At 49.3% G+C, this 20,890-nt stretch overlaps 5 protein-coding genes across 5 annotated transcripts; all 5 read right to left on the reverse strand.

Annotated features, from left to right (window-relative positions):
* Positions 1-560: 560 nt before the first annotated feature.
* On the reverse strand, positions 561-1,749 carry TRIVIDRAFT_17298 (uncharacterized protein; the record flags this gene model as incomplete). The annotated part of the gene is made up of 4 exons (XM_014104644.2): positions 561-976; positions 1,115-1,233; positions 1,357-1,490; positions 1,588-1,749. 4 exons carry the CDS (start codon positions 1,747-1,749, stop codon positions 561-563), a joined length of 831 nt encoding a protein of 276 aa, XP_013960119.1.
* Positions 1,750-3,313: 1,564 nt separating this feature from the next.
* On the reverse strand, positions 3,314-4,108 carry TRIVIDRAFT_36350 (uncharacterized protein; the record flags this gene model as incomplete). Its single annotated transcript, XM_014105177.1, has 1 exon — positions 3,314-4,108. The coding sequence occupies one exon, from the start codon at positions 4,106-4,108 to the stop codon at positions 3,314-3,316; it is 795 nt and encodes a 264-aa protein (XP_013960652.1).
* An 8,528-nt stretch (positions 4,109-12,636) lies between these two features.
* On the reverse strand, positions 12,637-14,484 carry TRIVIDRAFT_36049 (uncharacterized protein; the record flags this gene model as incomplete). Its single annotated transcript, XM_014105178.1, has 4 exons — positions 12,637-12,763; positions 12,818-12,889; positions 12,951-13,036; positions 14,401-14,484. 4 exons carry the CDS (start codon positions 14,482-14,484, stop codon positions 12,637-12,639), a joined length of 369 nt encoding a protein of 122 aa, XP_013960653.1.
* Positions 14,485-15,193: 709 nt separating this feature from the next.
* On the reverse strand, positions 15,194-15,759 carry TRIVIDRAFT_55747 (uncharacterized protein; the record flags this gene model as incomplete). Its single annotated transcript, XM_014105179.1, has 4 exons — positions 15,194-15,311; positions 15,392-15,460; positions 15,520-15,605; positions 15,676-15,759. 4 exons carry the CDS (start codon positions 15,757-15,759, stop codon positions 15,194-15,196), a joined length of 357 nt encoding a protein of 118 aa, XP_013960654.1.
* Positions 15,760-16,730: 971 nt separating this feature from the next.
* On the reverse strand, positions 16,731-18,898 carry TRIVIDRAFT_211726 (uncharacterized protein; the record flags this gene model as incomplete). The annotated part of the gene is made up of 2 exons (XM_014105180.1): positions 16,731-18,386; positions 18,449-18,898. 2 exons carry the CDS (start codon positions 18,720-18,722, stop codon positions 16,996-16,998), a joined length of 1,665 nt encoding a protein of 554 aa, XP_013960655.1.
* Positions 18,899-20,890: the final 1,992 nt, after the last annotated feature.

The following is a 20,890-nucleotide window of genomic DNA, read 5'->3' on the forward strand; positions in this document are numbered from 1 at the left end:
CTTGAACAATTGTTGTTGCTAGTCTTTCGTTAAATGTCTGCCCATGCAGCCTATTCATGGGCGCCTTGGTGTTGCGTAGAATACTGTTGATTCAGCTCAGTGATGGAATATGGATGACATGAATGATTTTTTGTCTTGACCAAAGGCCTCGAAGTCAGCGTGACCGACACTTGGAGAAAGACATTGATACGTTTGAAGAAACTTTGTCTTATCCTATGCTCTGCTACCATCCTGAGTGCTCAAGACAAGTTGTCTTTGCCACCTGCTGAAACCGCTCTATTATGGTTCTTTTATGTTTACTTTGATCCAGTAGCGTTTCAAGAATGAAAAGGGGAAAAGGGGAAAAGTTGTTCGGGTTCCTGGTGAAGGAAGAAGTGGGGGAATGCATGTGTTGTGTTGTGTTAGAACCAAGGGAGATATTGCCCACTTCAACCGAGTTTGGCGTAGGAAAACAGTTCAGGTAACAGCAATATATTTAAATTGAAAGCAAAAAAAAAAAAAAAAAAAAGCAGCTTCTTCCCAACTCCATCCTTTCGCTCGAATACATGCTATCTACACACCTAGTCGCTCTCATCGCCTTCCAGGGCCTCATCCGCCTCCTCCTCTCTACTCCTCCTCTCCTCCAGCGCATCCTGCGTCTCGTCACCGCTGGCCTCACCCTCACCACCGTCGTCTTCGTCATTTTCATCGGCAGCCTCTTCGTCGTCCTCGTCGTCCTGGGCCTCTTCGTCACCCTCATGATCATCCTCATCCTCGTCGTCCACGTCGTCATCGTCATTGACAATGGCGTCGACTTCCTCGTCGTCGCCGGCAGAAGGGTCGACGCGGGCCTTTTTAGCGCGCGGGCCGGACGAGGCGGAGGCTTCTGAGGCGATGGTTGTGTCGGCCATGTCGGCATCGTCGCCGGGGCCGTGCTTGGAGGCGCGGACTTTTTGGCGGTAAGAGGTGCGTTTTTCGGTTTGTATGGCGTTGAATTCTGGAGAGTGGTTAGGAGAAAAAGAAAGAACGTGGGTAGAGCATAAGGCAACGATTCGTAGAGAGTGAAATTCTTGTGGGGTATGAGAAGGAAGATGGGGAGGTTCTTTTTTCTTTGGGGATGCTTGCGCGGACGTACTGGCAAACTCAGCCTCAAGGGGCTCTTTCAGAAAAGAAAACTCAGTGTCGTCTAATGCTTTGAAGACATCAGCCGGGAGAATGGTCTTTTTGCCTGCAGCGACGGTGTTTTCGTTGGCGCTATAAAGCCATATTGTTAGCATGGGATGCCTTGTATGATACAGTATATATGGCTTTTCGAATGTAGGGAGAAAATGTTCTGAGGACAAACATTATGAAGAACAAACATGGTGAAAGACATACTGTGAAGCCAGATAGCTGATAAAGACGGTGGCGCTCTTGCTCAGCGCCAAGATTGCGTTGCCTTGAATCTGCGTGTTTGGGGGCAGAATCCCCTTTGCCAATCTTGTGATGATGGATTTTGGAAGATTCAAATCCTGGCAAAGTATGTCAGTCGCTGGGTTCCTCTTACATCTGTCTGCTTGGAGGACAGCATCGACAGAGATTTCATTGCAAGGGAAAGAGAAGCGTTACCTCAATGGTTACTGGATCCTCTGTTTTGTTCTTATCCTTCTCCTTGTCTTTATCCTTCTTGTCCTGCTTCTCCTGTCCCTGCGCCGCTTTTGCTGGAGGAGGAGATGCTTCCTCGGCGACAACAGGAGTGGGTGGCCGGACGTCGGACTTGCGAGGAGGCATGGTTGTCTTCTGGTTTGGATGCTGAAGGATAGTAGATTCAAAAAGGCGGGAATTGGATCCGCGAGAGAGGAAAAAGTGGTGAGATGAGATGAGATAAGTCGGTCGTAGTTATGAATGTGTGATGAGAATCCGAAGAAGAAAAATCCAATGACGAAAAGAAGGCCAGATAAGTGGTATATCCTCCCGGTAAACCTTTATATATCGTAAAATAAAATAATCGAAAATGAAAGGTAACTGTTGTCAGAAAGAAGAGAGAGAAGGGCCAGAAGGAAAGGGTTTGAAATGCGCCGATCCAAAGTCCGATATAGCGCCTCAAAAACCGACACACTCACGCACCGCCCTCAAGCAAAAGCACAAAGTGCAACGCAAGGCAAAGCAACGCTTCAGCAATATCTCCGGCTCAATGATAGCGTGTAAGAAAACGGCCCAAGATGCGGGAGACCAATTGCACACGCAGAGGCCGTTCAGATGCGTCGTCAAGCCGTCGTTGGATTTTTCTCAGGTTCAAAGGGGGGGAGGACCCAAGAGGCCAGTATCGCCGCGGACAGGAAGAGACTTCTGGTTCCTTTTCTCTAAGATGTGAGACCAGGCGGATGTGATGAAGGAAATGGCCCCGTAAGAGCGCGTCAATGCCGGATTTATTACGTGCAATTCTGTACAAGCCGAGACTGATGGATTACGGAGCAGCAGAAAGTAGAAAAAAGGCACGTTGAGCTGCAGCTTAGTTAGACGCGTTGCCCCCGCCGTGGCGCGCGTTAAGTGGTTTTGCACCAGGCCACATGTACCCCGTACCGCGGCCGCCGATTGCTTTTGCAGCAGCTCTTGGTACCCAGTACTCTCAACGCTGGCAAACTGCATTCATGGCTCTGTTCGCATCTACATGATTCTTCTTCTTTTTCTTGTAAGAGTGGTCAATTTGGCTATAGTATTTTCTCGTATGTCTTCTTTCTTTCGAGCATACCTCACTATCACTCCCCAGTCATCCTTCCGCTCATCAAACGACTCATCACCACCTCCAGCATCTCGTCATGCCCTCCACCTCCTCTCTCAAATCCCACCCCAAAATAACAGGAAATAAAAACCTCCATGGCAGTGATATGCGCCTGCTCATGGTACATAAGAAAATTTGGGTATATCCGTCATATATCAAATAAATCATACTATAAAAAACAGAATCAAGGCTCAGCCTGCATTTGTCGTCGCTTACCAATGAAGCGGCTAAAGGTGTCTGGCACACGAATCCTCCGCAGGAGTGATAACACCTGCGTATGCGAAAAAGAAGAATAAAAGTACGGAATAACGCTGATAGAAAAAAGAAGGAAAGAAGAAAAAACGTGTGTGGGAAGGGCCCTTCCGTGAGTCTGCGACGATTCACGGATAAGGCCTCTTACATCCAAGAAGCGTGTACAAACAGTCATCGCTGTCATATTCTCCGCATAGGTGGCCGTCAGAACGTATATTTCTCTCACTCATCTCAGTGAGTGAAGCAACTCAACATCCAAAATTCATTCATCCTCGTGACTTTTACTCAAATTGCATTGAGTTGGACTGGCAATGATGAGCGTTAACCTATGGCACGTCCAATATCAGATCTAAGCACCACGGGTCGCGGTGATAGACCAGTCAATGGGAAATCATCATCGGCAGAGATCTGACGAGAAATATGGTTTGCCGGTGTTGAAATGGTCGCCCTGCGAGATGATGGCACCGACTTGGAGTAGATATCGGCGGACGGCCGTGGCGAATTTTGCTCTGGAGTCTGGCTGTACCATTGCTCACGTTTAGCGCTGGACCCAAAGCTGCTTCTTGTGCTTCGTGTGCTTTTTGTCCGAGCATGCCGAGGAGAGTTGTTCTTGGACAGGCGTGCCGATGGAGTACGTTTGACATTGACATAAGCTTGGTCACCCCGAACTGTCTCGTCCGTTAGACCAGGCCGAGAGTTTGGTGCTCGTGCAAGAACTGGTGTCGGGGGTATATCCATGCTTTGCTTCCCTCGAACAGGAGACCAAGGTTGCTGGTCTTCCGAGACCCGATTCTGGTAGACAATGACGCTCGACGATTTTACTGAACCAATAGATGTACTTGCATGGTGAGAGTGGTGAACCCGCTTCGGCTCGGTTATAGCTGATTTGGGAGAGCCTGGGAGCTTTTCTTCGCCGTCAACGCTATGGGTCCTATCAGTCTTCCAAGATTCAATCTCCTCATCGTCAATCGGTGTGATTCCCCGGTTGCGAAATCGGGCCTTGCGTCTTCTAACTCGGTGGTATATGACGGCTGCCAAAAGGAGAAGGAATACGGATGGGATGACTGTAGCCAGAACGATTGTGACGGTTTCATGTGAGGGAGATGAGCTAGCCATGCTGCCTGTCTTTCCGCTGTACGTTTCGTGCTGTGGTGACAGCGACTGGGTGGCGGTATCTCAGTTGGAGGGCTGGCTGGGAGAAGGCGTCGGTATGCCGGTATCACAAGGCCATTCGGGCGACTCGATGTATATCCCGGACCCTCTTTTCTCACTTCAGGGGAAGCGAATGTGCGGAATGTCGACTTTGTTTCGGAGAGTCCTCTGTCTCGATGTCGTTATGATATGAATTGGCTACCTGAGATTCAATCAGGCTTATCCGAGCAAAACTTCTGTCCCAAGCCGAGGAACAGTGCCGAGTATTCCGAATAAATGATAAAGGCAGATAAGTGATTGATATCGAATACGTTAAATGGAAAAGAGATCGGTTTCCCTTCCTGTAATAGATGAAGAAGGGTCAAGAAGAAGAAATAGCGAATGGCAACTGGTGCCCACCGATTAGCTTTTCCCTCTTGTCTTTTCTTTTCTCTTCTGGTGTGTCGTTTACAGCTCTTCCAAGGCGACGGGAGAGCTGTGAGATGATTGCAAATACGAGAGTGCGCAAAGCCAGCGAATGATCAACTCACACTCAAGGCTCGAGAATCATATTCCAACCCTGTGAGACCCTAACAAAGAGCGAGTACTTGGAAGCAGCAGCGTCCAAGTACAAGTGCCCTAAAGGAAGCAGAGGGGAGAAGGGGTTATGGGAAGACGAGGGTGGATGGGATACTAATACAAGTGTGTAAGTGCAAGCTCACGGAGCCGCATGCGGGCGTGCGTGCATGTACCGGTAGTGGTAAAGGTGGTTCTCATGGTACAGTACTCCGTATAGACAGTACGAAGTATGTACAAATATGCACCCTACTGGAGACCATGACACCTTTTTTTGCACCTTCTGTGGATGGTGTCAAGGTGCGCAGGCGAAGGGACCAGGGGGTGTCAAAGACGAGTGCCCACTTGCGATCCACACGCCAACCCTGGTTCAATGCAAAACAGCTCAAAGGCTCGCGGTGAATTTTGTATATAGAATACGGAGTATTGTTCCGCAGGGACTACTCCGTATGGAGTATGGAGAATGGAGAACGCAGCAATAGTACATAGGAGCTGTGCTCCGTACAAGACTTGGTGGTACTTCATACTTCGTAACAATATAAGTAGAATGATAAGGGGATTGCACTCGTGCAGTAAGTCGTAGTGGTGTCAATATGTTGCCATCGGAAGAGGCGCAAGAACTGCTAGTGTGCTCAGCTGGTGGCCGTGTTAGCCTGCCCAGACGAGACCATTGGGCTATTGAGCAGCACTTCGTCATGGACGCAACCCATTAAGACATTAATAGTTCATGAGAATTGGGTGTGAGTGGGTGCACGGCAAATCTCCTCATTCCGTCCGGCCAGTTGACGCCGCTATTCAGCAACAATAGCAGCGCCATCACTCGCTCAAAACGAGCAAGGTCGCTTTCCATCAGGTGGCTCCTCTTTGAGACCTCTGGGCCCTTTTTTGGGGTCGCTGTCGGGGATGATCAGGGGTTAGCGGACGCGTGGGGTCTCCAAGAGCGAGTCCTGATCCTTGGCCTCTGACCCCTGGTAAAGCCGCAGGGAAACGTGGCGCATCTCGCAGACGTGTCAGTGGCACTACAGCACAGTCCTGACTCGAATGGGCTGTCCGAGGGATGAGCGTCGAGGCCACGGCCTCTGGTTGGAGGAAGCTGGAGGGTTGACGGATTGCGAGCGGCCGATCGTTGCGTGTTCGTTGGATGCCGCCTTGCCACGCAGTCACGGGAGGCGAGGAGTAGCTTCGCAGATTGATTGATGTTCTGTGCTGTTGGCTGACAATTGCCCGCTTGGCTCCGAACGGCGCATTCCATCACAGCCCGACGCGGCTTTTCTCTTTTCGCTCTGCCTTTTCTCTTCACTTGGCCTGCCAGCAAAAGGGCCAGTCCAGACTAGGGCCAGGAACCAGGCACAGAATCTCACCCAGGGCCGGCAGTTCTGTCTGACGTCTGTATACGGAGCTGGGAGAGTAGCATTGAGGGCAATCTTAGCCAAGCTTCGGATGGCCAGCCCCAAAAGGAGCAGGCGGCCGAATGCTTCCTGGAGCTGTCTCGACTGAGTCTAGATTATAGGTAGGCATCGTATTTTGCCATGGTTCAGTTTTGTGTCTTCCATTGGTTACTGTATTGGCTTTGGTGCTGCCTGATATTACAGGCAATGACTCTACCTAGTACTAAAGTTTGGTAGGTACTGTGTATTGCCAGACCACCTTAGTGCCTGTAACAGCTACTGTTCACCCAAGTACTCGCATTGCAAGTGTGCTTTTGCTGTGCACCTTGTCCGGCAAACCTTTTACCTAAAGTAGTAGTATATGTACCCAATGTCAATGTATCAATTGATCTCGCGTGACTCCTAGGAGAAGGTCCTAGCCATTGACCATTGCCATAAGGTACTTGGTATAGTACCTCCTCCCTTGCACTTGCAAGTATCGAGTACAGCTTCATGTACGCCAATTGACTTCAATCCCTCAAAGGCTGCCCAGCTTTACCCAAATTCAGCCTCTGTGTCAAAAGAAGAGACTATTTCCTCCCCCTTGCATCGTTATGTGACGGCAATGCATGCGACCACCACCATACGAGCATCACCAGTACCCGTAAGTGCTACTACCCAACACCTGCTCACTGCAGACTTATCAAGCATCAATCCCTCTATCACCTCGACGCTGTGGCGCCTGCATTGCTACTGGTGCTTACAGTTGCGTGCAATTACACGCATGCAAGGGATTTCGATCTTCCGCAAGCAAGCAAGTAGGTCGGATCGGGCTCCCTCGGTCACCCAAATCGGCTGCAGGGGCCGGTGTACTCAGACATGCATCGTCATGCGGGGGCAAGACAGGATAAGGCAGAAAAGGGAAATACTTACGTGGTAACGAGATGGGAATCGAGGGATAACAAACCAATCCAACCCAAGCCAAAGAGGTTTGGAGTGAGCCGCAACGGAGATGATTCGGCCTGCAGTCGTGCTCACATGGACACGCCTTGGTATACAACTGATCCATCTCTCCGCTATCATGGCCGCAATTGCTGGACCGGCAAACCCGGAAGCATACCTATGCAAGGGGTCATAAGTACTGTGATTCTGAGCTTCTCAAGACCTGACTCGCCCGCGGCTTGAGCTGGTTGATAGGCAGAGTGGGTTGCAATTCCATCATATAAGTTATCCGACTCGTCTCTATTCTGTGTTCTAAATCTAATACTACAGGGATGGACAAATTAACATCGAAGCGGAAAGCCACTTTGCAAATGTATCTTGGACGCTACTGTATTGCTCTTCCAGCATCCCTTGTTGGACGTCGCCGGAATACGACTTCGACTCCCTGCCTGCTGCGGTATTACTACCGCCAATGCAAGCATATCGCCGGCAAAGCTCATCTGTACCAGTACCAGCACAGATACTTGATACCAGTAAGTGCTGAATGAAATGCAAGGCAGGAGCCGCAAGTCTCGGAAGCCAACCATCATCCTCTAGCTGCTGTGCACTACTGTGAGAATAAATGACTTGCGTTTACCTGTACTTACTCGAGCTGCATCTCGCTCGCTTGTTCTTCCCCATGTATCCGCCTCCATGGAACGGAACGACTCCACCGCTGGACTGGAAAGGCTTTCTTTCCCATCGCTAAGAATAATGCGCCGAAATGACGGCGGGCTGAACGCCTAATGGCGTCTGTTCGTCTCAAGGCGGTTCCTGCTAGTGCTCGTACTTGGCGCCCGAATCGATAGATCACTGTGCCAGTTCTTTTGCTTCGGCGCAAAGACCCTGGCAGAGCAAACCAACCTTTGTTGGAAGCAGTATAGACGCCTGTTTCACCCGCATCTTACCCCAGCAATCGAGAAAGCCACGACGGCAGCCACCACCGCAGCCACCGTTCAAGACTAAGCTCCTCCCGTATCCTGGCGCGTCTGTCTCCGTTGTCTAAGTGGTCCAAAGAACCGCCGACCTGCGAGTGAGCTGGCATCTCATTCTGAGCTAATACTTTGCGCAATCTTTCTACTAGTCGTTGCTACAAGTGGACTAATGGGTGGCTAGCTATTCCCACTAGGCAATCTGAAGCACTTGCAAACGCCACAGCTGACTTTCCCGTCGATCAGCCCAAGAGAGCATTTCTCAGACGGGATACGAGTGGTAGCTTCTTGCTTTTAGCTTTACAATCACGGTGGAAAGGTTCGGCGCGCTCATAATCCATCTCTAGTGCTGGGCTAGGCTTCAAGATGCCCAGCATCGTATACTTCGTACCGAAAGATGGAGCACACGAAGCATTCATCTCCGATTGTCCTTTCAAATGCATAGGGCGTTTACGAGTACATCGGCCGATGTGCTCTTGTTATGCCCGCCGCAGGCAATGCAGAATTGGGAAAACTGCCCGCTTGCTTGAACACGTTTGGATAAGTGTGGGTAATAACCTGTGAGGTGCATGTCACTAACCCGCTCGACTTGCTTTGGGCGGTACAAAGATTCGGGTGTCTTGCAGATAACGATCATCTAAAAAGAAAGGAAAACTCTGCATATGCCTGCAGCGAGATATCGGGGCTTGTCTTACTGCAACTCTGACCTCCCATTCCGCGTGGAGCTGGCTTATCACGGGAGAGGCCGTCCATCGCGAAGTGGCTTGAAAGATCGACTAGGCGAGACTTTGAACAAGGGGATCCGCTTCTCCACTGCTGTCTGGCCAGGAACCAATTCTAGTGCCTTCGTGAACCCTTGTTCCATGCGATCATGTGCCCCCCATTGCTGGCTGGTGGCGTTTCGTTTCACCTTCTTGACCCTCTTGTCTTTCTTCCTGCCAGGCCAAATAGCACTTGGGTCAAAGTGTGGAGAAATTTTTGACAATTATGGAGTAGGGACCAGGGCAATGAATGACGTGCCGTAAGGGAAAAGAAAGAGAAAAAAAGAAGATTAAAAAAGAGGGAAGCAAAAAAAGGGGGCGATAACATGCATGAATTAGAGAGACAGAAGCGTATTTTGCATTCTTCCTCCGCTCACCGCTAATTCTAGCGAAATTCGGCCTTCTTTCTTTCCACTTGCTCACCCTTGCTCTGGTGGTTAGTGTTTTTGCTGTGGCAAAGTGGTTCTTGTGAGCTTGAGGGCACGCAGAATCTCGCGCACACCACTCGATATCTCTCTCTGCAAGGGACGCCAAGCTGACCCTTGCTTTCCAATGTAACCCATCAAGATGGCCATCGAGCGGCGGAATTAAGCCAAAGCTCACCCGTGCCGCCCATCCCGTTTCTCAGGCTCGCGGAGCTGAAGGAGAGTTGGGAAAGAATGGTAGGCAAGAGTGCCAACTCATCAGCCATCTCTCAGCGTGTCACAGTGCGGCAACTGAGGCATTGACCAGTAAGGGACAAGCTTACTTGTAAGTTGGGGGGTTAATTAAACTGCTTCCTCTCGTCCCGCACCATCCCAGACCTGCGACTCCTTGCTCTGGCACACGTCTATTAATCACTTCTACCGGAAAACATATCGTACCTATTACTGGCCATGGCAATGTATTAGACCACCGGTTAAGGCGGATAAACAGAGGAGATCTACCGGGTGGCATTTTCGTTTAGCAGCAGCAGCTCGGAATCTTGAAACCAAAGTGACGGAACACGTGAATACTTTTCATATAGCTGATTTATGCTCAATTCCCTGGAGCCAATGATGAACGGCCAGCTCTGCCAACTGCTATACGGCTTATCCATCATCACGGCCACCAAATTGGACATTTCAAGATGAAGACATTTTCATCGTTTTGTCTCTCACAGCTTTTCACCAAAGTAATTCGTGATTTTTAGCAGCTGTAAGACTAGCCGTACATGAGCTAGCTGCTCCGTCTGCTCGCTATCGTCTTGCAGCACAGAACTGTTGGTTCTATTTTTATTCTCTGTCGTCCCCTCTACGATGCAAAGTGGCAATGGATGGCACAAATTCGCGCGGGGATGCTCGGAAGATGCAGTCTCATGTTGATAGACACATTCGTGTCAATCGCTGGCTAACGGTATGCTCGGTCCGCTTTCCCCCACGGTGCCGGGCCATTGCCAATGGTTTAAACGCTCAAGATGAAACTTTCTTCTTGTCATGCATTCGTTTTCCTTATGTGACCCTGGCACGTGGAGTTTGAATTTTGCAAATCGAAACGCCACATTTAAATGATACAGACCGGCATTTTCTACAGTGCAGAGTAGACACGGAGAATTACGCCGTCCGTCCCGACGGTTGAGCTGATCATTGCGATTCTCCTGGTGGATTTTCATTCCGGTGGAACTTGATTATTATATTCGTTGCGGCCGTCAACTTAGCATGTAGCATGCAGCGACGCGGCCGTTTCTAATGGGGGCGAGTGCTGTGAATTACTCGTCGATGATATCCACCATGGAGCATGAATGTCATCAGTGCGGTACTCTTACACAGCCCCATGTAAAAGGCGTCAAGGTAAGTTTCCCCTCCAAGTGCGCTAGAACTATTGGATTTTATGTCCATTTTTAATCTTCTTCAGCTTCAGAGCATTATATACCTATAGATTAGGCTTACATGAGGACATTCCTCGACAATGGCCTGCGTTGGCGGGCCTGATATACTTGGAAGCCATTGGACCCTGCGGCCTACCTATGCAACGGCCAGTGAAGTACTGCGAGAAACCGCCGTCTCTACATACCGAAGATCCTTCAAGCCTGACCAGAGCAGGGGGGAATCTGTGCTAATGCAATAATGTTACGAGTTTTTGATGCATAACCGCTTACGTGCCTCGAGTCCAATCAGAGCCCCTCTCATCTGTCGGGCTGTCAGAACCACAGAAGGATGAAGCGGCCCTAACGCAAGCTCTGGAATGCGCGTGTAACAGCCGCATCAAGGGAAGTTGAAGGCACGCCAGTCATTGGCCAGTGAGCGAAAGAGCCTCTTGGATAATACTGGTAATCGTCGAGCTGTACCTCCCCGAAGGAGCCTAAAGTTCGTCAAGGAATCATCCCGCGAGCCACGTTGGCAGCCAGCCCAGCTTACTGTGCTGTTTCATGTCGCGTGTTGGGTTTACAGCTGTGCGAAGCATGTGAGGAGGATTCTTTATGATTGATCAGATACTTGGGCTGTTGAAGTTGAAGCGAGGTGAGATGGATGCTGACGGGAATTGCTAGGCAACCTGCACCGAGACGCGTGATGGAAATCTGCTTCGTATTGCCGCAGCCACTACTCCTCTTGAGCAAGACTGATGCTTGTTTCGAGGCATCCCACACCACGACGTCCAAGTAGGTTGGCGAGAAGGGGTAATTGGTCATGACCTCCATCCCCCACGGCCCTCTTGCCGGCGACATTCAAACCTCCGAGCCTTCTGTTTGTTCCCCGGTTACACTTTGCGCTAGCTTCCAAGTCTGCAGTAGCAGCGGCATTGACGCCGAAGAGAATCGGGCATCTCCAACAGCGACGACGCTGTCACTTATCACTAGCAGCTCGGAATTCAGCTCACAGCGCACACACCACTGCTAATCGATCCAAGCGCCGGCTTCCCCCTCAATCCTCATTCTTGTTCTAGCCAAGTTCGCGGAAGTCATCGCCGACCAAGGCTGAGCGCACCGGCTCCTTTGTGGCATCTGTGTAAGCCGGCTCCGAAGCCATGAGTGTGTGTCTCAAGCATCGAGGGATGGCCCGAGTGTAGGATCCGTGCGCATTGTGTAGATGACGTGTTGAAGAAGTAAGTTTAGGACTAATGTAGATTGACACTCACAATGAGGGGATGTTTGAAGTGTCCGGAGCTGAAGTTTGGGGGCTGTGTATCGAATTGAGTGATCCCGTGCAGCTGCTTCGGATCCGAACGATGTCACCTCTTCCCGATGAACTGCAAGCGAGGTTTGGAGCTTGTAAAAGAGCATCATGTGCCGAATAATGATACAAAAGTATATCTTCGTCTAATGGGTAGTAAATGACGTTCCAAGGTTGCAAAAAGTCCAAACATTTTCCCCAACAACTGCAGTTGTTGACGGAATAGAATCTGAAATAGCGCACAAGCAGACATGAAAAATGATAGGTTCCGTGGTCTAGTTGGTTATGACATTTCGTTAACACGTTTAACGCCACCGAAAAGGTCCCCGGTTCGAGCCCGGGCGGAATCACCATTTCTTTTTTTGTATCCACCTCCTGTGATGGTGGGTGCTTGCTTGGGTTTTCCTTTTTGCCTCTGTAAGCGAATGGCGGGTGGTGGAAGATGTTGTCGGGCTCTGCCAGATGTTGACTGAGAAGCCCATGTTCGCCTATTAACGATGGGGCTTCGGGTCGTTCAACAGGCAGCGAAACTGTTCATGAAATGAGGGAGCAAGCTGCTTTCAAAGTAGAATGAATTAATAGCTTCGAGGATTACCTCACCTCTGCGGCTGATATGAAGTAGACAACTTGACACAAAGGAGTCAACTACATAGTCATAACACAAATCTATCTTTCCGTAGAGGGAAGATGATCCATTTCCTCAACTCTATCCATGAAATGCAGACACAATACACCATTCACGAGCACCACAACCTCTTCTTCCAACTCTCAGGGCAAAAGTCGAGAACCCGTGCAGGAAACCGACCGAATTTTCGGATTAGGGAGAATTGTGTTAGGAAATAATGACATGGCGTAAAAGATGGCTGATGCTGCCGGGTCGCGGCAGTAATCGTTCCTGAGGACAAATTATTAGTCAATGACAAGGCCACTGATGAGAACAGCAACTCACGAGTAGAGGGTGCAAGAAATATAATAGGGGCTCGGTAGCTCTGTAAGTTGCACTGAGTTTACATTGCCAATGCTGTGGACTAGTTAGTATTTCTTATGAACGATGAGTACTGGCTTGAGGGAGGACGGCATACACGTTATCGGCGAGTTGCACACAGTCGTTGAGTCTCGGTACAAGGAAGGATTCCCCCGTAAAGCTCGGCCCTGAAAAGATTGTTGCCTTTTTGACTTGTTAATAACCGTCACTGGAGAATGTGTATATGTATGGGCATATGCACAACGGCTAAGAAATCAGAGAAGGAGGCCTCACAAATGGGGGTTTGACGGTTATCTGAGCAGCCGCAACAGACGCAAAGGCTAGAATTAGTTGGATGGAATGCATATCTGCGACTGGATGTGACGAGAAAATTAGATGAGTTCTATAATATGCAACCAGTGACACGAAATCTCTCTACGAGCGAACGGCCACATGTGACATATATATACCTAGAGCTTTGTATTTACTATGCCAGTGTTCTCTTGTTTGTGTTTCAAAGGATATGTACCATTCTGAAGAGTCCCTGAATTTAACGAGCAAAGCTTCATGAAGTTGACTGGTGCCAGAGACATATCACGCCATGTTTCTCTCGTGGAATGTTCCGCCAGTATATTTGCCGTTTGACACTGGGTAAAGGATTTCCATTTAATCCACTTCTGTATACCACTATTTGCCTGCTTTATTTCTCAATGCCGTTTATTCAATTCTGTTGCTGTTCCTTCAGACAACCCGGCGCCGAGGTTGTCACCAGCTTAGATCTCTTGACCAATACAAACAAGCAAGGCCAATCAAATATAACGAATCCAATGCCCATGTCTAAAGATATAGGTGAATGATATACTCAGTGTATACGGCCCATCGACACATGACATTAATGTCAAACATGCTGAAGTATGTAACAGGTGTTTGTCTCTTCCACTTCATTTATCAAAAATACCCAGGACACCATCCCCAGCTCTCCGAATACCAAGCCCCATAAGTGGTTACATCAATATCATTTAAACGCAACGGCAGCCGTAGGTGTTTAAACTACCTCCAGAGGAATGAATACAACAACCCCCCCCCCCCCCCTTACAAGGGATGCGACAGTACCAACGTCCTCTTCTAGCGATACTTGCAGTATACTGATCGGCTCGTCGGCGTTGCGAAATTCTTGGGGCCATCAGCATTTGTGAATAGCTCAGTTCGCGGAGCGGTGCAATTTGCATTGCTTTCGAATCGCATGATATTAGTACGAAAGAGAAAACAAAGATGTTTATCGGCTACACATCTGCACTCACGAGTATAAAAAGCAGACTATAGGAAAAGAGCTATACGTCTGTCCCGACGCAACATGGCCATATCTTTTGGTTTTTATCTGTTAGCAAGTAATCACTTAACACCAACGTAAAAGAGGCGCGGTTGCATTTACTCGTTGGCTGGAAGCCGGAGGCACTCGTCGAGGAACCAAATACCCAGCCTAACCCCAGACAAATCTTGCCCGCTATATAATGACGCCTTGTATCTTTGTTTAGTGACCTTGGTATTAAAATGACACGAAAGTCTACCGAAGGAGTGGATAAACTCACATATTCTGCAGCCACGGCTCCAGATGTAGCAAGAATACATGAGAGTAGCTTTGAGAGGTGCATGGCAGCAGCCGTTGGAGGGTCTCAAAAGGCAATATAAGAGCTATTCTAGATTGATGACCGTTATAATTAGAGAAAGACAATGACTTTTGGGCAGGAATGTTAGCTACACATACCTACAAGCGAACTTTATGCTCTACAATTCCCCTAAATCGAGCACTTTCTACTTCCAATGTCTTACATGACGTACTTTGCGGGAGATATTCACCGTTACACCAGCGAGCTTTCGGGATTGATTGGTACCCGAGACACGATATGTGGGAACAGATGTGATTAGAATATCCTCTTTCTTGCTTCCCGTCTTTACACATCTTAGTGCAACATTATAGTTATGTATTTGAGTGATAAATCTAAAGGAAATGTTCAGATCAGCTGTTTGCGGGACCTTGCATATATTCAGCTTGCTATTTTAAAGCGATTGCCCCATCGATACCCAATCTATCTAGTACTATAAATCAGAGCTGCATATCACAAGATTTGGGGGGGGCGAATACACTGAATCAGGCAGTTAACTGGACGAACACTCCACAGCTGGCATTCATAATCATCTCTTCATTTTCTCGTAAAGGTTATGTCATTCCAGGAGAGTATCATGATAAACAAACTGCCTCTCTCCCTCGTTCCACAATTATAAATTAGGAAAAGCAGCGTCCCTTTTTCACCCTTGTACAGTCAAAATCCGCTTGGGATATAAAGCCACCCTCCCCAGATATTATTTCTTTACATCTTTACAGAAGACCGACCGTACATCAGTGTTGCGGCGGATATTGACCGGGCTGTTGGACGTAGTAACGTAGAGAATAGCAGTGTCAGATTCGCAGTTATTTGTTCTAGAGATGGAAAAAAAAATTGCAGATACCACGTTAGCTGGGAAAAGATAGGATGTCGCGAGTTAGAAGGAATAACCCACGAATACAGAGTGCAAAACCTAGTAGGGGGCGTAGTTGGCCACAGTTTCGCTGACTGCACATGGCCATAGCTTCATTTTGTAAGCGAGAGAACCCATAGATGGTGATGTAATTCTGGGGAGAGACATACAGGGAGCCAGTGACTTTTAAACAGGTGTTCATGCTCCGTACATCAAACTGGAGTCCAGTCCAACCAAGGTCATGATACAGGGTTACCTTGATGTTCTTGTTGTTAATATGGAAAATAGTAATAATGAGCTCATAAAACAAGAAACGAGAAACTAACGACTGGGGCCACAGGAGCTTCCTCAGCAGGAGCAGCAGCGACAATTGTCGCCAAAACACAGAAGAGAAGCTTAGATAGAATCATGGCTGCAGGTACAAAAAAAATGTATAGCTGGATAGAGTCTCAGGATTTTCTCTTCTTTATCTGAAGAAAAAAAAATGCGTTTCTATCGTACGGGTGGCGTTAGAAGAGAGAGAGGTACGCAAAAATAAAGCAAAATAAAGCACACGCCCTTTCTAAGTATATATAGATACTTTTGTTTATCGCCCTTTAACCTGCTCCTTCTACTCCGCAAGTCGTGTTTCACATGATGCTGCCTTGGATCGGAGATATCGACGATAACATGACGGGTGATGCTGCGGAGATGCGACTTCCGAGACATATTAGGTGAGAAAGCTCAGCTCCCTACTTTCGTCTTCATTCTCCCTAGTTGGGGAAGTTGGTCTTGGAGCTCGTATCGCAGGCATCCCTTTCTAATTTATTCTGAAGAAGGAGCTGAGCCAAGAAGTGCAAATCTCTTTTTGCCCTTTTTCTTCCTTTTTCCCTCCCTTTGAAAGGGGGGAGGATGTATTTTTAGTTTCGTGTAGAGGGAAGGGTTCATATCGCTCTAGCTGTATAACCGCGAAAAGGCCGGCCGGCAAAAGCAAGCCAGTCTTGCAAAACACCGACTTGATTTCATGATCCTCGTAGCATAATATTAATCCCTTGTTAGCAAATAAATCTACAGGAAGACGAGCTCATGAGCGAAAAGGGGGCAGACATGCCATGTGAGGGTCGTCTTGAACGGCTGTGGGAGAGGCCATTGCAGTAGCTGCCAGCATAGGGAGTAATACCTTGAAGTGCATAGCTGTAGTTTACATAAAACTCAAGAAGAGCTTATATGAACTGATTTTTATTGCAGTTTTGGGATATCGGGACGCGAAATTACAACTTTATTGGGGGAACAGCAGAATTATTTTCTCCACCAACAGAGTAGAACCCGTGATGCCCATTGTCTCACTTGGGGTCTACTCGGCCTGAATAAGCTCAAAGAAATACTACGTGAAGAGACATTTCCTATAATTTGCTGTCTAGCTGAGGGTTGGGCCCATGTCTAGTTTACAGCGTCTGTAATTTCGTTGTATGTATGCAGACTTGATATGGCAATGGTGTCAGAACGAACGATGAGTATAGTATTACCGAGCAGTCAACACTGCAAACGAATCCAATGTATCAAACAAATGCATATCCCTCTTCGTAATTGTAGAAAGCTTGAAAAGATCCATGTTATCCATCCCATTTCCCCCCCTAACGCCGATAATATGCAGAAGCAGATGTAGCCTATTGTAGAGAACTCTGATCATTAGAGGGCCGGTCCTCAGTTGGGTGATCTGCCTGGGTGGCCGAATGATTATGCGTAGTTTCATTCGCCCGGCCGTTCCCGGCAGTTCTGTGGTTGTGACCCCCATGAATCTCACCCATGCCTTGACGCGCCTTCTCAGCAATAAAATTCAGCTCCTCAAGGGTGTTAGGATTGCAGTTGGTAAAAACGCCGTCGATGCTCTTCTGCCACCCTGACGTGGTGTTTTCAACGGCAATCTGATACGCGTTGGTATCATAGTCCGTCACTCGCACAACGCGCGGTCGATCTGTGAGCCGGTGAAGGAGATAATCTTCCCGAGAGTCTTGAGGCAGGTACTCAACGAGCTCGCCATCTGGCGTGGGAGGCTGGCGGATGCCCATAACGACTTCAACAAAGCGCTGGGAAAGGCTGCGGGCAAGGCCACAGGGGTCGAAGAGGTCGAATTCTGGTGTGGTATTAACGTCATCCCTAATATAGAGGTCGTAGGCGAGGAACGACGCTCGGCAGATACGCAAGTTGGGCATAGTGCAGCGCACCATCATGGCCATCCAGCTGTCATCCTCTTGAGGCCGCTGGTTAGCCATGCCAACCCACAGAACTTTTTTAGAATTCTCGTTCCAGTCGCGCGATTGCTCCGTCTTCAGGTACACTTCGTTGAGATATAGCTCCTCCATGAGGGCTCCGCATGTCTCGGCAAGCCGTTGGAACACATTTGGGGAGATTTCCACTCGCTTCAGCTCCAGACATGTCAGGTTATCAAGCATGATGCGAGGAGGCGGCAACACGCGTGCTCTCCACTCATCTATGGGCATCTGGTAGGACCTCGTCTGCTTCAATCCTCGGGGCGGTCTATCGTCATGCTCCATGCCTACTATGCACAAGGTTGCCAGTTGCTGTGCGTGCTCGATAATATTCCAAAAGCACGACCCAAACATGCTCACACGCGGCGGGTCCGTTTCGTGCCGACGGAGGGCAATCACCAGGTGCTCCAGGACGACCACAGTGCGCATGATATTCATCACATCGAGGGGATTCATCCAGAGGTGACATATGGCAATGTCGGTGACATTTTCCAATACCAAAACCTTCATAGAGGCCGAGTCTTCTTCCGGACGCGATGCCAGCGCCTTGAAGGTGTTGGCGAGGATGATGGTGGCGGCGTTGCAGTATCGGCCGACGAGTTGAAAGGGCAGGCTCAGCCGCAGCCGCTCAACACTACGACAGTTGAAGAGTAGAGCCTCCACTGTCTCGTAGTATTCGTGCTCGGTAAATGACATCTCGCCCATGCAGTAGAGGTTTTGAAGGGATTGGCAAAAGTCCAGCATCAAGGGAACACGGGCAAAGACTGCGCTTAGAAAGTCGACTTCCACTAGCAGAAGCAGAGCCTGGTTAGCCAACCATATTCCCCGTCGATCACTGTATGAATCTTACTTTCATCGCGAAGAACCATCAAGTCGATGTAGAGGCTCTTGCAGTGATATCCAACCGTCTGCAAGGCATCGGTCCGAGGTCGGCCACGGCTGGTGGTGCGCCTGGTCTTGCTAAGGCGCGAGAACTCAAGCTCAAGGGTGCGGCATCCGTAGGGCTTGAGGATCCGGTCAAAGGTTCGACACACGAGACGAAGGTCGAGGACGGAATTCTTCGGGCCAGCTTCAACGCATTGCAGCAGGATGGCGTCAACAATCTCGGGGGGCAGGCGATTCATCGTGTCGTCTGGTGGGCTGGAGGCGAGGGGTTGAAGGCCAGAGCGGGATGCATCTGGGCCTGGAAAGGGGGAAACAGAAGGCTATGCACGCCAGAGTCGTTTGGAATCAAACAGCTGCTAATCTGGAGAGGGGGCCTGTGGCAGCGATGATAAATAAACAGCCTGCATAAAACGAGGCTCTCTTGATTGGCGATGACATGACTAGATGCAGCTCGAGAGTCTTAGCGTCGATGGTGCTACCAAAGGGATGCTCGTTATCTTATCGGGGGCCTTTTCTTATGTCACTGCCTACCCTGAAGTTTAATCGAGTGCGTGGGGGGTTGATGCCGAGCAAATGTCGCACTGTATATAATGTGCGGCAATGACGGATATAGCGGGGAGAGATGAACTCGAGAGATGGACGACATTTGTATTGCAAGTAGATTTTGTGACTGAAGGTGAGGGAGAGGGGGACAAATGAGGCCCATAATGTCATTCCTTTGGTTATTTAACTATGTACCTACCCAAGGAAAAAAAAAGTACATTAGTATCACCGAAGCCTTGGCACAATTGTGGTACTGAGAATAGGTAGATGGCATATGAAAGGGCGCTTGACAGCATCAGTGGTCATCCACCAAGGCACTACTAAACACTGAAAAGAGCCATCCAAAATATCTGCAACGTGAGAAGCTTATCATATGCAAGGCTCAAATCAGCTGAAGCACATCAAAAACCTTCCCCAAGCTGCAGGTCGGGAATGGCCGCTGGTTTGTACATTGTGGGGCCTGTGGCGGTTGGCGGCCGCGACTAGCGGCATCTTGCAGGCGGATAAAGATAGAGAAGCTCTAACTTATCTGCACAACGGCTAAACTCTCATCTTGATTAGGGGCTGCAGCAGAAGCAGAAGCCCGTTGCATTATCCGCGTGAAACGCGTTGGCAGGTTCATCAAACAGCTCGTACGGAAGGAAATCAATACATGATACGGGTTCGTGGGGTGTTACGGAGCACCTGGCATGGAAGGACGGCAAGGCGTTTCCCCTCCAACTTCAACCTCAACCTCAACCTCAACCTCAATGCACGAGGCAAACAACGGAAATTAACTGCCGATGACAAATGTGTAAAAAATCAGCGGCAACAAGGCCGGCGTTGACCTTGGACCCCGTGACCCTCTCTGGGTCGAAATAAGGGGAGTGGAGCGAAGGAGCCTGGCAGTTGGCCACGGACGATCTCGTACATGTAAATACTCGTACGCGGCATGCCGACGATACGATGAGGAAGAGAGACACGGCGAGGGCCACAAGGAGAAGGCAATTTGCTGGCTTAGCGAGATTTTATCTCGAGACGAGAATCAATGCTCCGTAGAGCCCGTCAGGTCGGATCTGTGGAAAGAGGAGGCCAACCTCTCGGCTCTGGGGTGCCGGAATGAGGGACGCTTGCAAGGCACGAACCAGCAGTGACGGCAGCAAATTTGCGATTATCGATAGGAGCCGGCACGAAAAGCCGAACAATTACCCATACCTGTGGGATTATCGCTGTACGAGTAATAGCATACGAATCCGAGAAGGCAAGACAGATGAAAGATGCATCAAAGATGTCACGATCATGCGCAACTGGCAGATGCTTGGTGTTGAGGCGCACGGCCACAGCAAATGTCCAGCCACACACCCGATGGAATTGCATGCAGAGACGGGCTGCTAAGGCTAGGGGCAGATCTCACCTGCTGGTGGTGTATGGAGTCATAGAGCGCTCGTACAGGCTGAAGTGGTGCGTGGTGACTCGGTCGTGTCTCGTCTTGTCTGAATTGAGGAGGTTTCATCGGTCTCTGCGATAGGCCCATAAAATCCAGGGACGGCGCGCACCAAGTACCCGAGGCCCGTGCAGAGGTACCTTTGACCCCTGTCAAGTACCGCCAAGTATCTGCAAGCGTGGCCCAGGGGAAATCGGCACGAGTTGCGGGGCGCAATTGGCGTCTATGATTGGCCAGCACCCTCGGAGCTCACAGCTGGCTTGTGGCGGGAGCTTCCATTTTCTTCTGCCAAGGAGGGAGCTTTTTTTTTTCCCATTTGCTACGGCAAACCGGCCCCGTGAATTCAGGGTAAAATCAAAAGGAAATGAGCGTCAGCAGCGAAGGCATGGCGGATTGAAGAGGTGATGCCGAATTGAGCCGCGGGAAGCTTGGGCGCCGACA

The sequence above is a fragment of the Trichoderma virens genome (assembly GCF_000170995.1).
Source record: "Trichoderma virens Gv29-8 chromosome Unknown TRIVIscaffold_2, whole genome shotgun sequence".
Taxonomy (NCBI): Eukaryota; Fungi; Ascomycota; class Sordariomycetes; order Hypocreales; family Hypocreaceae; genus Trichoderma; species Trichoderma virens.